This window comes from Nothoprocta perdicaria, unplaced genomic scaffold, assembly GCF_003342845.1.
Source record: "Nothoprocta perdicaria isolate Ctin4 unplaced genomic scaffold, notPer1 scaffold_32, whole genome shotgun sequence".
NCBI classification, from domain to species: Eukaryota; Metazoa; Chordata; class Aves; order Tinamiformes; family Tinamidae; genus Nothoprocta; species Nothoprocta perdicaria.
The window spans coordinates 3,971,281-3,985,510 of record NW_020455555.1 but is presented as its reverse complement, the minus strand read 5'-3'; the positions used below and the strand labels follow the sequence as shown (position 1 = coordinate 3,985,510).

Genomic DNA, 14,230 nt, shown 5'->3' with positions numbered 1-14,230 from the left:
GAGCACTAGGCATTGGCCTGTTCATTCAGCCTTAGGTGGACTGTGGGGCATCTGGTGTGCAGAGAAGAGAAATCGGTCTCTTGAAGCTCCACATATGGTCACGGTGAGAGGAAGGAAGTGCTGCTAGAATATTCTCAATGACTTTGTTCATCCTCGGTTTGTGTACTATTTAAGGACACACAGCTGACTCAAAGCCAAATGTTCAGCTGGAGCTGAAGCATGGAAGCAGAGGTGGAGGGGAGGTCTCCAGCCAGAGTGCTGTCTAGGCAAAAAAAAAAAATAAAAATAAAAGGAAGAATACCTATGGAAAACACTCTTGTTGGGCTGTGTCAAAGAGTTGCCATGTTTAGTGTAAGTAACAACTGAATGAGCATATCTATAAAGAGCCTACGTTTCAGGGTTGGGGATCACCGTACATGGGAGCAGAACAGTGTAGTTTCTCTTAAATAATTTTCTGAAGTTGTTTCCCGTTAGATTATTCTTCTTTTCTATGCATTGGATTTGTATGCCTAATATTACCTGTAGCATACAGAATGTACCCGGGGGGGCGGGGGGGGAATTGGTAGGTTAAATATTTATATCAAAGTTCTTTATCTCATAGACGTGCAGAGTATAAGATGTGGGAATGTACTCAGGTGCATAGCAGTATTCTTATCCAAGAAGAGGCAGACATCAGTTTTAGCTTCAGGGAGCTCTCTACAGCTYTTGGCAAGTTTGGAGCTTTTAAATAGACAAGTATTGTAGTCCATTAGGCTGGAAGTAGGAGGAGCTGCAGTGCTTGCTCCCCTCCCTTGGGCCAGGGGAGCATGTCCGTGTTGTAGAAGGCAGCATGTGCTTGGGGGGCACTCCCTGTGCCACGTAGAGGGGACAGGGAAGGCTGCAAATTGCAGCATGTGTGAGCTCCTAGCAAGGAGCCTTTGAGGCTACTCAGGTCAGGAGCAGTGTGCACCTATCCTTGGATCACTCTTTCCAGAAAAGAACCCAAAATCTCGTGCTGAAGGAGCAAATGGTGGCACGTTGTGTGAGCTCAAACTGATGTGTCCTGAAGGGTATGTTGGGCCCTTTGTTCTGTGCGTGGACTTGGGAAGCTGAAATATGGACTCTTTGGTCATTCTGCTTTTGTCTTTTTTSTTTCCTGTCTACCATAAAAGATGCAAGATTGCATTATCTCTGTCATTTCTTATATGTTTTTGAAAATCARTCTATATGTGGCACTAGACACTACAAGTAAAACTCCATATTTGCTCGCCTCCGGCACAATTCAGTTAATGTCACTGGATTTGCTTTTGAGACATAAACTCAGGGTTTAACCCAGGATCTGAAAACAACATTTATCTAAAGTCTGCTATCTTAAAGTATCTCTACTCTAAGGTCTGTGGAAAGCATTACCTGTTGTCATTCAGATGTCTTGCTCACTTTTTATAGTTTCCTTCTACCTTTCAAATATGCAAGTGAATAAAATGCAAGCAATATTCCTCCAAAATCATCACTGATTAACAAGGAGGAAAAAAATAGGAGAAATGTCACATGAAGTTCAAGAACAAGAGCCTGATTCTGATTTTTGGAAGGAAAACAGGCACAGAAGATGAATTCTTCAACAGCTGTCTGTGCTAGAAGGTCACCAGTGTCTCTGGAATACTCTGCTTTTTGTTAATAGCTCTAGCAAAACTTGATAAATATTTTCCCCACAGAAAAACACACAAGTTGGGAGAATGCCTTGCTGGTTTGTTTTTATTGTCTTTTTGAGGACCTTTTGGGAGTGCTGCTCAGAATAACTTCCTAAACAGAAAGTACAATGTCGACACTTGTCTTTTTGAGCGGGTGAAATCATTGCCACTCTCAGCTAGCGGATCAGCAGTCTCACAGCGTACAGGGTTCTGATGCTGCTACTTACATAAGGGTGAAATGAGGAACCGCAAAGCCAGCAATACTCATCTGTGCTCCTCAGTGATACCACTCCCTTTAATCCCGACTTGTGTGTGCTGTCCGAGATAGTGTAATTTGCTCTTGGGAGTTGCAGTCACTAAGGATACAGCTTTGCCCCAGTGATATTGATCCAAGTAGCAGACCGGGAGCCCGGGTGCCTGGTGCTGCACGAGTAGTAGTGCGTCGCGCAGCACAAGAGCGGTGGATCTGGTGAAGGAGCAGGTGGTGCTGAGGGCCCAGCGTTGGTACTGGGCACACTGCAGGGCAAAAATTACCTTTAATCTGGTCTTGTGCACTGACCTGCCGTTGCTGGTGGGAGAAGCATCCTTCTCTGGAGGCTCCTCTGAAAGGAATCCAATTTGTGCACCCTGTGGTTTCTCGTGACGCCAAGCAGAACTCGGTAAGTTGGTAGGACTGAGAAATTTGCTTCCTGAGTGTATTTGTARCCTGAACTGAAAGCTAGTGCATTTTTGTTGTTGTTTATTCTGTTTTTGTTTGTGGAGGACTAATTTAATACTCAGCTCATGATGCCAATCCATCTTTGGCCACTTTATGAAGTAACAGKAGGGATGGTTACCACCAGGCGCGAAGGGTGCTGTCCACTCTTCAGTTACTGCAGTTCTCRACCACTTTTATTAACTTCAGCTGCAGCCAACTTCAGTTTGTGGTGAGGTAGTGGACTATGATCTAAGGAAAGGCAGAGCCTGGGCACTGCTGGTCCTTCATGTCTGCCACAGACCTTTCTGAAAAACAAAGAGCAGCCAGTTGCAGTCAGATTCATCCTGAATCCTGACAAAATGCCTAATCAAAGCTGCAGTCAGTCYTTAATTAATGATGGTCCTGCAGCAAATCATTTCCCTCTTTCAAGGGATGGGTCCAAGGTGGTGAAACCCTCCTCACATCTCTGCACAGCAGAAGGAAGGAGCATAAGAAGCTGTTAGGGACTGAAGAAGGGGATGAAGGGAGGGGTGGCAAAGTTACAGTCTCTTCCACAGAGCTCCATGTGTGGGAATAAGACATGAGCATTTCCTGAAGTGATAAAAATGCCCTCTACCTGCCACACAGATTCTTTTCTGGAGAAGTAATCTTTTACAGAGGGTGTTAAAATGTAAGACACTGGTCAAAATAATGCCTAAGCTGTTCGTTGTAGTTGGCTCTTTATTTTTGCCCCTCAGGTCTTCCAGAACCTATCAGAAAAGTTAGTCCAGTCTGAGCTTTGTGTTTGGATCTCTGTTTTGCCTGTTAAGCTGTATATCATGTCAGATATTTGTGGGCTGTGTCTTTGAGGATGCTTGAGAGAGTCAGTTGTTCCACCTAAGACTGGGTGTTCTACATGCTCACTATTTGGGCTTTGGGTCAGTCTGTGTTATACAGTAACACTGGAAGAATTTGGTTTGCTGACATGCCTGATTTTTGGCTAAGGAAGCACAGGTTAATGATCAACAAGTGTTGTGTCATCCCAGAGGTAGGCTAGTTTAATGAAGGGTCCTAATAACTGGCCTTTAGGAAGAGTCGCATCCAGAATCGAGCGTGCTGAACCAGAGCAGGAAGCCAACGGGCTTCTGATAGCCCAAGCCGTGTGGTGGTGTTCGCTCTACGACTCCTGCAAAGAGCCTCTGATGATGGTTTGACTAAGAAGTTTCCTAGGTAAATGGAGAAGCCTGTTCTGTCTTGAAGTTAACATGTTCTTTGGAGGGTATCTCCCTTTCTTTCTGCGTGTGGCCGTGGTCAGGCTTTTACTTGTCTCTTAAAATTGTGGGATAGAGTAGGGATTAGAGCAGCTGAATGGAGTCTTGAGGAAACTGCTTTCTTTCATTAGGTAGCGTGGAGTAAGGGTAGCATCCAGTCTTACATCTGATACTTGTTGCCAAAAGCTGTCAGGAAAGAAGCTTGACTTTCTTCCTCACGTGTCCTTTGTGTCTTTTCTGCAGTCCAGGAGGGATCATCCCTTAACGCAAATTGCCAGAACTTCTAATAACAGTGATAGATAGGCCCATGCCCCTCTCTGCTAGATGATACGTGGTGCCTGTCTGTGCCCTGCTGGTCGAGTCATCTGATTTCCATCTCTCTTACTGGTTGATTCTTTGATGATGACAAAGTACAACTTTTATTTTTAATTATCTCCTCTTTGACCCTCATATCATTTAATAATATTCCTAACCTTAATTTATATTCTGTGAATAACATTTTGTGATAAACTGTACCAGCTGCTTAAAGACTATCTGGCACTTGATACCATGTTGTCATCTCTTTTAGCAATTTACTGTGTAGAGTTCAATATTCATTGATTAAACTGAGCCAAACAACAAATCGGCCTTTTGACCCCAGCTCTGTTCAGATCAGAGCTGCCTGTGATCATTATGTCCTTGCACAGCTGAACTGCAAGTCCCCTKGTGTTTTCCCCTTGCCCGCAGGTGTTAATCCCGTTTGGTTCTGAGGCACCCGTGCCAGGTTGTAGTTCAGAGCGACCATTCCGCACCCTCGCTGCAGCTCTTTGGTTCTTGCCACTGCCCTCCAGTTCAGCCTGTAAGGGAGCAACCACAGTGCCTGAAGAACTTGAAGTTTTATTTTGCCTTTTCCCATTTCCRTGGCTTTAAGCAGTATAATTTTGTAACTTTGGGGTGGAGATAAGGGCACGTCTTACTCTTTTGATACTCCTTTTGGTATTGTGTTATGAAATTGTTCTCTGAGGGAGCCRCTCCAAAACTGTACTCCAAAATGTCTCCAAAATACATTGTTGGATAGGGTTCATCTATCAGTGCTGCTTCACATGTTTGTTTTTCAGGATAGAGTTTGTTTTTCTGGAACTGATCCTGAAGATCTTCCTACCTTTCCACCAGACTGAGTTTTTCAAATAATTCCCACTTATACCATTCACATCAAATGGCAGGAGGTTTTGATATCTCTTTTCATTAGAATACTTTTATAATTGCACCATTGTAGCCTTGTTTGGTGATGTGGTTTTAGAAGGGTTTCCTGTTTTGACAGCTTGCTTGAGAGAGCTTGGAATTACTGATTTCTCTTGTGCAGAATAACTTGAAGAAAAGCTTTACTGAGTGCGGAGGGTTTTGAAATGCTGTCACTTCCAGCCTTCCACTTAAGTGCTCGCTCTTAATGCATGAGCCGAGGAACGTGCTTGCTTGTCTTCCTGGCAAGAGATGCTGGCTCAGCTTGCTGGACGCTTTCAGGTGCAGAGCCAAGAGGTAAATGCTTGCAGGATCAGTCCGTGATCACTGATTCGCTTAGACACTTGGTGACTTGCTTGTGGTGGTTTGCTGATGAGCATTGTCCTCATCCAAAGAGATCTTTGAGATCCCTTGTTATTCCTTGCATGATCTCTCTTCATTTCCAGCCGCCTGCTCATCCTTCTTTAGCAGTGGATTAAACAGTTGAATCTTCACCACTTCGTGAAAACAGCTGTATTTGGTCTGGTCGTTTCTGTAAACTTAAGCTTTGTGCTCCTTTCGCACTTGTGTTTTACTCTGGCTTGTTTGTTTCTTCTCTCCGTGTTCCTGACAAATTAAGCTATTGCAGGTTTTAGGTCATTTTTTTCAAGTTTTCATTGGTCGTGCAATTTTTATGTTTTGTTGTTATTTTTATGTTTAAAAATTTATATAGACTGAATTGCTCTCGTCTAATCAGATTTTGTCCTGGCTCCAGGTGGTCTTCCCAGATGTTACCAGCCTCTGAGAGATCAAATCTAGACTTTTTTTTTCCCCCAAGTTTTGCAAATATATGTTTGGCAATTTTAATCAGTGTCATTATGTAATAGATTTATCTCAAGCTTAACCTAGAGGCTCCCTTAAGCAACTGCCAAGAGCTGTRTCCTCAAGATTTTAAAGATATTCTTTAATCACTCCTGCAGCCAGAAATATTCTGACTACATTTATAAACATTTAATCCACACATTACTGGTTGTTGCTAGTGTTATTCCTTGCTATATTCTGTTTGTATCTGCGATTTTTAAAAATCTGTCCAGGCTTCTGTCCATCAGCCTCTTCAGGAGCTATTCCTGTTTTAATCCCTTTCTAAAAACTAGAGAACGGTATAAAATGATCTGCATTTTTAATATATAGATATTCTATATTTACTGGAGTGGATTTATGAGCTTTGCATAGCAAGGCCACAAAGCTCTAGTTTTGTTTTTATTCCCAGTTTATTTTAATCTCTGTCCTGTGCAGTACTGAGACATGCTAAAAATATCTTCATTAGGTTGCCATTGATCTACAGCAGGGCATTCAAACATGCTGTGTCCGAGCTCTGTGATAACTGCCCTTTAATTAAGTTAGTAAGTATATCAGAAAATTTAAATCAAGCTTTTCAGTTTTATTTCCATATGTTTCTTTTCTAGGAATCTCAATTAATTGTATTGATTTTGTGTGTGTGTGTTACTTTATATAGATTTGCCTAGTAATTTTAAACTGGCTTTGTTATCATCTTCATTTTTTTAATATTCCAGACTATACTTAATACATGTTTTGTGTATTTTTGCAGTACTGTCATTTAAAAATATTGTGAAGAATTTTCAAATCGGGTTGTTATGTAAAACTGCAGCTGATCTGCATAGCAGTGTCTTAATGGAATATTGGGTTTGAGGAGGAAACTGTTTGGGTGTCTCTCTGCTTGGCAGTTTAAGTGCAACCAGCTGCACTGGCTTCCCACRCACCTTCCTTGCTTATAGTCCTGTAAATTCCATACTCTACCCATGCTGCCTAGTCTATGGGTGGATAAAACGTAAAGCAAGTTAATGCTACRTACCATGTCAGGGGATTGCTGCTTAGTCTCAGACTTGAGAGAGAACTTTTTTAGGTGCCTCCTGCATCCCTCGTGTTGGGCTGCCCGAGCGGGCGCCCTGCGGGAGGCTGCAGGCAGCAGGTGACCGTGCTGGGCTGGCGGGCACCCGCGAGGTGAGCGACAGCCTCTGAGCTGCTCTCCCCCGGGACCAGTGCCCCTGCAGGATGCCCCTTGCAGCTGAGCTGTTACCCACGCTGGCTGGAGGGTGTGCGCGTGCCGCGCTGGCACCGCAGGGCAGCGGGTTTGTGTGCAGGAGCTGCTGCGCGTGCAGCTGGGCGGGAAGCCCCGTTCTCCGCACTGCGTTGGACAGGCTGTGAGCTCCCGCTGTGCATCCATGCTAGGACCTGCAGCGGGGCCACGCTGCAGCGCGGGGCGGGATGTGGGGCTGGAACATCTGTGGGGCTGCGAGCCCCAGCGCTCCCGRAGGCACCTGGTGGCCCTCCCTGGTGGCCACGAGGACACCTCAGAAGTGGCACGCTGAGTAGGGAACAGCTGACAGAGTTGTCGCCAGGTTTGTCCTAATGACACGCAAATACAGATTATACGTGCGCTGTAGCCCTGTTGGGCTATATCTTCTTCTGCAGTCCATACTCACAGTTTTAAATGAGCAAGCAACATTTAGTCCTAATGCTGACTTYCGGTTTTTCTTGTGATATCACTTCAAGTAAGGAAAGAATATAATTAAACAGCTACTATAGCTTGACATTATTTTTATACATGCTTTTTCTTAGAACATAGTGCCTCTGACACAGGTAAAAATGAATAGCAAAAGAGATTGTGTTTATTTTAAGTGGCCTGACAACTAGTGCATGTTCTATATTTACATGCAAATGAGCTGTGGGTATTAAAGAAAGGGAAATAAATCACTGGGTGTCTTTAGCTGTCATATTTTCTGCTCAGGAAAAAAGACAGACCTGCTGCAAATGGTGACCTGTGTTTGGTCAGTTAAAGTGCCTGTAGGTTTCCTTGTTGAAATAACTGTTAGGTGAGTACTCCTGAGCATGGCTGTGTTAATAGTATTCGCCAGCAGAGACCACTTTGCTGAGCAGACTACTAAAGATTGGGAATCAAAATTAGAGATGTTGAACTGTGATTCCCACCTTCTGCTTATATGAAAATGAAAGACTTTGAAGAGAACATACAAGACTAGATTTCAGTTTTTCAAAGATACCCGTTTTCCAACTGAGAGCCATATCCRTGTATTTATTTAATACATTGCTGAGGAATATTTAAGCAAATATTTTCAATAAAAACTTTCAGATAGTATCTTCTGAAAAAAAAAAGAAAGCCTGCACAAAGAACTGATAAGTATACCTGAGTATCTGCAAATTTTTCACGAACTGTTTGGTTTCAGTTTTGTCTGTGGTTTGTACAAACATCTTGGAAAATKAAGAGTTTGTAATATATACAGGATATAATAGGATTTGAACTAAAGTAGGGTATGGGTTGTAGAGAAAAGAGTCTCTGGAGTCATCTTACAAGTAAAACATTATTTCTTTGGTTTTATTGTGTGTGTGTGTGTGTGTGTAATTAAAACCATCTGTGTAGCTTGGTTTGGGCTGTGTTGTTTGGACAGTCCTAAATCAAATCTGGAATGGCCAAGACTCAGGAAGGCAGGTTTATACTAGAATCCTTCAGGTTAAACCCACTGATGTCCGGCTGCTTCTGCTTCTTARCATAAAAACTATTAACAAGAGGTAAGTTTGTTCTAGTTGTCCTTGTTTCACCAAGATCTATGTCTGCAAATAGGCTTGTGTTTACAGAAATCCAAGTGAAAATAACATGTGAACAGCATAAGCTTATTGCGGTCAAAATAGTACATTTCCATAACCGTGTGGTATTTAAAGGAGCAGCTTGTTTCCTTTGGTGCAGTTTAATGCAGGCTTTGCCTTTAGACTCTGTCCTCTCCAGGCCTCAGGGAGGAAGTGGAAGGCTGTAGCACTCAATAGCACCAGTCACGCAGTAGAAGAAAACAAGTGCCACTGTCTTGTTGCAGTTCTCGATAAATGGACGCTGACATGGACTACGAAAGGCCCAACGTGGAAACGATCAAGTGCGTGGTGGTGGGAGACAACGCCGTGGGCAAGACGCGGCTCATCTGTGCGAGAGCCTGTAACACAACCCTGACTCAGTACCAGCTGCTGGCAACTCACGTTCCAACCGTCTGGGCCATCGACCAGTACCGGGTCTGCCAAGAGGTGAGGGCTGCAGCTCTGCAATACGTGGAGCCCACGCTGGGAGGTTGTGCTGTTATTTACTGGCGAGCTCGTTCTTTGCCTGAATGCAGCAGTGACCTCAGAATATTGTGTATGAGGGCTCTCCTGCAGCCATTGCCTGGTGYGGAAGGAAGCCAGCATCTCCCCAGGTCGCTCACCCCAAAGTAACTGTTTACCAAAAGATAATAGAAGATGCATATGCTGCATGGGCAGCACTTAACACTACATACGACGGGCTCTTTTGGTGTAGTGTGCTTTACATCTTCTTACAGGAGAAATAGAAATGTGCTGGTTTGATGGAGGGAAGGACAATGTAATGTGTGTTCTGTTTTAGGTCCTTGAACGCTCACGAGATGTTGTGGATGAAGTGAGTGTTTCTCTCAGGCTTTGGGACACATTTGGGGACCACCACAAAGACAGACGTTTTGCTTATGGAAGGTAAATTGATTCAAACTACATCTTAAATAATGTCACTAGTAAAATTTTATAGCAGAAAAAATCACAAATCTTAATTTAGGAAAACAAGGACTTAAAAACAATCAAGGGTATTCATACTCCTGCCCAGTGCAAAGAGGATTATCCTACTACAAGGATTAAAAAGATATAAATRTTTAAAAAGCAGCACAGTTTTACTACGCTACATTTACTTGTACAGTGCACTAAGCTTTGTCAACAAATGTTGTCCCATATTTCAAAGAACATTTCCAAAAATCAGGTGGCGGTTTTACAAAACCGAGAATCAGCATTCCCTGCCTGCATAAGTAGTGGATGATATAATTGGCTATGTAATGCTGAACTAACAAGCAGCAGTGCTGGGAAACATCATGCTTATGTGATGGACTCTTTATTTTATTAAAACCTGCGATGCTGGATAGGTAGCTGGTCTCTTGAGAGCAGAGCTCCACCGCATTAGAGGTGAGGATCTTATGTGTTTTCTTAATTAAAATTATGGAAGAGARAGGGTTCTCTTCTACAGATATCAAGGGTGTGTTAGCGAATGGATTAACCTTGGAAATGGCAAAAAATAAAAATGAGGTCTAGATTTTTCCAGCACGTATAATGTAACTTCAGCATAGTTTCAAAAGGGAGCGAAGCCAATGACACGCTTTTTTTATAATGGTAATTAGATCTGGCCTTGCCTCAGTGCAGACAGCAGAGCAGCTAACAGAGATTTGAATACATTTACAATGAGAACAGGCTGCCTGTATTGGGTGAATATTGAGAGGAAGATGAATTTTAAAGGTGATTTCATAACTGACATTTGAACAAGGTCTCAGTCCTTTCACCTTCTTGAACTTCCTTTTTCCAATGTCCTGTTTTTCAGGGATGATCATGCTTCCATAGACAGATTTGTTTTTCCAGCTCAGAATGTCCTTTGTAGAGCCCTTGTTCCAGCTTTGAATTCCATGCTGCTAAAACATACTAGTTCTGTGTTTTCCTTTTCTCTGTGCCCCCCCCGACTTTATAGGATGTCCCTTGGGAGCTTTGCAAGGGTTCTGCTCGCTGAAGCCCCGGTCAGGTTTTCTCATGGTGAGGCTCTGCACGGCAGTTTGTGCAGCTCCTCTGCCGTGCTCGGCCCCGTGCTGGTGGGAGGGTTTGCYGGAGCTGTGAATTTACTTGAACTTTCAGGKACCCTGGGCTGTTGAGCGTTTCTGYGGTCGATCTAAAGGCTTTCAGCTGAGCGTTTAGGTACATGTGCACATGCTGTATGGCATCAGGCKCTAGAGTAGCAGCACCCCAGGCTGCACAATCTATACAATTCAGCAGTAAGTTCCATGTGTGAGGTAAGTTATTGGTTTTAAGGTAGCATTGACCTTAATATTCAGTCCTACTCAAATATGTGAATAGATAACTGTTTAATATTTAGCAGCATGCAGATCCTACTTAGATAAGTATGGATGCAAATTAACATTTCCTCTAACTATCCCTTTTTGATGTAGCCTCGTGATGCTCTGCAACAGATACTGTGTCACTGAGAAGATTACTAGAGATTAGGAGAGCAAAATCAGGCACGTTCTGTGCCCTGATGCAACATTTACTGACAGAATGGGAGAGGAGGAAAAGCAACATACTTCTGATCCTGCAAACAGCGGGGAGGGGACACATAGCTTGAGCGGCTGAGAGAACTGAACCCATAGAGAATCAGGTTTGCTAAACTCTAGTCCACATAAAAGGGCAGTTCTGGAAATCTAATATCTTGTTAGTGTTTCCTTGTTTGGTTCTGTTAAGTTTGTTAATGCAGAAAGTAACTGGAAACTGCTCTAATACGAGGAAACATCTATGAATAGCATTTCAGTTGTAAAATTTCCTATTTGTAATAACTGATTAAATACTTCATTTTTCGGAAAGATAGTAATGTTTCTTGAAAATAAACTGTTTAGCATTTTGTCAAATCTGGAAATTAAGAGATGTATGATATTGCAAGTGGTTTTATTGAACATGCACATGTATAGGAGCTGATTTCAGATCATCTCAGCACATTGAACTGCAGCCTCCCCATAGTTAAGTTGTATCTTGCAATACAGTGAAAATGTAGTTTATGCCAAACTACTCGAGGTGAAACCTACAGCTAGCCAGTGTTTTCTGATTGTCCGCATGGAAGATCATTCAATGAGATATTCCTTCAATTACCTTTGAGATTGTTTTATGCAAAGGAGCCTGCATGTGCTCCTTGTGCAGGGCGGGGGGGTTGTTTGAGTCGAGCACTCAGTCAAGACCTCTATTTGTCCTAAATGGGGCATGACAAGAAACAGTAGGTCATTAATGCACCCGCTGCTCTTCAGGAAAGATTGTTCCATACAGTTTTATTAAAATATTGCTTAAATAGGTTATGCTGTGGATGACAGGAAGAACAGTGAGCGGGGCTTGCTGCAAATATAAATACTTCTGAATTTGTTATTTTTCACAGATAGAAGTATGAAAAGAGTTGGACAGAAGGAATGGCTTGTTATATTTTTTGTGAGATTGGGAACATTGTGAGATTGGGAACATGGGAATTCTCTGGAGAATAATCAATGCTTTTACRGCCATCCTTTTAAGTGGGAGTGTAAATATTGAGGCTCAGATTGCATTTTACTGGGTATCGTTGAGTTCAATAATCACAGTCCTACAGGAGCCTTGGGAAACAGACCCTGACAGATGAAGGGAGAGGGAAGGGAGGAGGCTGGACGGACTTGTGGAAATATTTGCTTGCCGAGTTTTCTAACGTGACAGTATATTTTTCTTACTGTACTTGCTGTACTTCAGCTTTGGATGTATCGGATCCAGTTCAGCTTTGGYGCTATGTGGGGGTCAAATATTCATTTGTTGATATTGTCCCACAGGGTTTGATTTGGTGCAAAACTGCTCCCAAATGTTTGAAGATGACAATACCTGTGGTATGATTTGTGCATCAGTTTCCAGTTCCACATCACGTTTTCACCTAATAACAATCTAACCTCAGTGCTGTTGSATCCTCAAACTAATTCCAGAAGCAACATAGAAGAAAAGGATTGGCTTACATTTATTTTTTCCTTYTTTTTCCAACTTTTTWAAATTAGGTTAACATGTTTCACTAAAACTTGATTGAGTTATTTGATACATGCAGTTCTGSGGTATGAATGTGTGCATGTGAGCACAAATCTGCAAAGAGTTARTTCAGCCCCAGTCAAATATTTATTCTCAGTACTATGTGGTTTGTCGGCTAATTCAGCCAGGATGATTTATTTACTTGTAACTTTAAATAGGAGCTGTAGACCAAACAAAATCTGTTCATACGGCATGGACGAAAACCAGCTTTTTCCTTATGACTTAAAAATGCAAGTAAGCCTTGTTGTGAGACTGCTGGCAGAGCCTCTTGAAATATGTTTAGCTTGGCCTCTGTGAGTGACTTTGGTGATCCTTGTGGGCATCGTACCCACCCAGAGCAACGCGTGGGCTCCTCCTTTTCCATGATTACTGTTGCCTCGGGGCAGTTCCTGGAGCAGCATTAAGGCGCAGAGCGGCTCCTCCTGGCTGCTGCTCTGAGGACAGGGCTCCCCAGAACGCGTCTTGTTCTGCTCATGTTCTGTTTTCATGGCCCCCGTGACTTCAGGATTCATTCTCACCCCAGATACAAAGCTGGCCCCATCATTCCTCCTTCTCTTCTAGATCTTTCCTCTCTGTCTTGTTCCTGCCTTTGTTTTTCCATCCTTGCATCTATCTCCTACCTCTATATTGTTGCTTTGAGTGATGTTTTACATAAATCCATTATCTCCGTTAAACTCCRTATCTTTTTATGATGGAACATCAGTTCCTGGTGTTTTTTGAAGGGTGCAAGTGGGAGASAAGAAACGGGTTTATCTGTTCTGTTATTCTTTTCAACTCTCTGTGATTAAAGTTGGTTGGCTCTGTATAGAGAGATAACACACTATTATTCTCATCTGTACAATGGCAGGAAACAGACTTGAAAGGCTCATCTTCCCCTTTTTGTGATTTGTTCCCTATTTTGTACATTTTATTTTTCATTATTTTTCCTTTCTCTGGAGCTGGCAGTCAGCTGAGATATACATTACAAAAACATTCTTAGTTCAGTCTTTTTTTTCATAATATTGAGAGTTTTGATGCTTCCTTTGGGCTGATGAGACATATTCCATTTTTTCCTGTGTCTTCTCTTACCAGATATCATTTTGTTTACATTCTGGCCTTTGGTTTGGTGTCTAGGCTATGATTCCTACCTTTTTCCAAGCAGTAATTTTTGCATGTGATGAACAGAAGATTTCAGTGTCCACCAGCTTGAAGTAAATATCTCCAGAATTGTTTACCATGGAATTTTTGCTCTTACATACGGAATGAGGTAGTCAAGGACTCTGCTTGTATGGGGAAGAATGGATGTAAGAGCATGACACTGTGGATGTGAGTAGTGCAAACATGCCTAATTCCAAGGAGAGTTTAACTGGGTCCAGCSTGGACCAGAATTGTGCTGGAGTAACTCACAGGCACCTTATTACAGCTGCAAAGTTCCATTTAACACTAAAATGGTATTTTTCATATGTAAAAACTCAACCAGAGTTATTGAAGACTTTGTTTCCTATAAAATGAACCAAAATCCATGACTTTAGATAATTTATTTTTTCCRCCATGTTTTATTGCTTGCCAGTTTTCAGTTGTTGGCTAGGCGTTTGTACAATAAGAGCTCTTACAGGTTTCTGCACTGCAAGGTGAGGTGTCTTAACCCTTCTTTGTGATACCAAGACTTTTTTTTGTCATTCTCTGTAGTGCTCCCATGGGTACTGCAAAGGAAATTGAAAAGAATTTAAAATGCTTACATTTAAGAA

At 42.4% G+C, this 14,230-nt stretch overlaps 1 protein-coding gene across 3 annotated transcripts in view; it reads left to right on the top strand.

Moving 5' to 3' along the window:
* The window catches only part of RHOBTB1 (Rho related BTB domain containing 1), a 41,147-nt gene that overhangs the window by 13,369 nt on the left and 13,548 nt on the right, over positions 1-14,230 (top strand). For 2 of the 3 annotated variants that reach the window (XM_026043070.1, XM_026043071.1), the window contains exons 3-4: positions 8,717-8,918; positions 9,271-9,374. In XM_026043070.1, the coding sequence (XP_025898855.1) occupies positions 8,727-8,918; positions 9,271-9,374 (296 nt within the window). In that variant the 5' untranslated portion in view covers positions 8,717-8,726. Of the gene's footprint in view, positions 1-8,716; positions 8,919-9,270; positions 9,375-14,230 lie in introns of those variants that run through there. The other variant, XM_026043073.1, reaches the window with a different exon arrangement.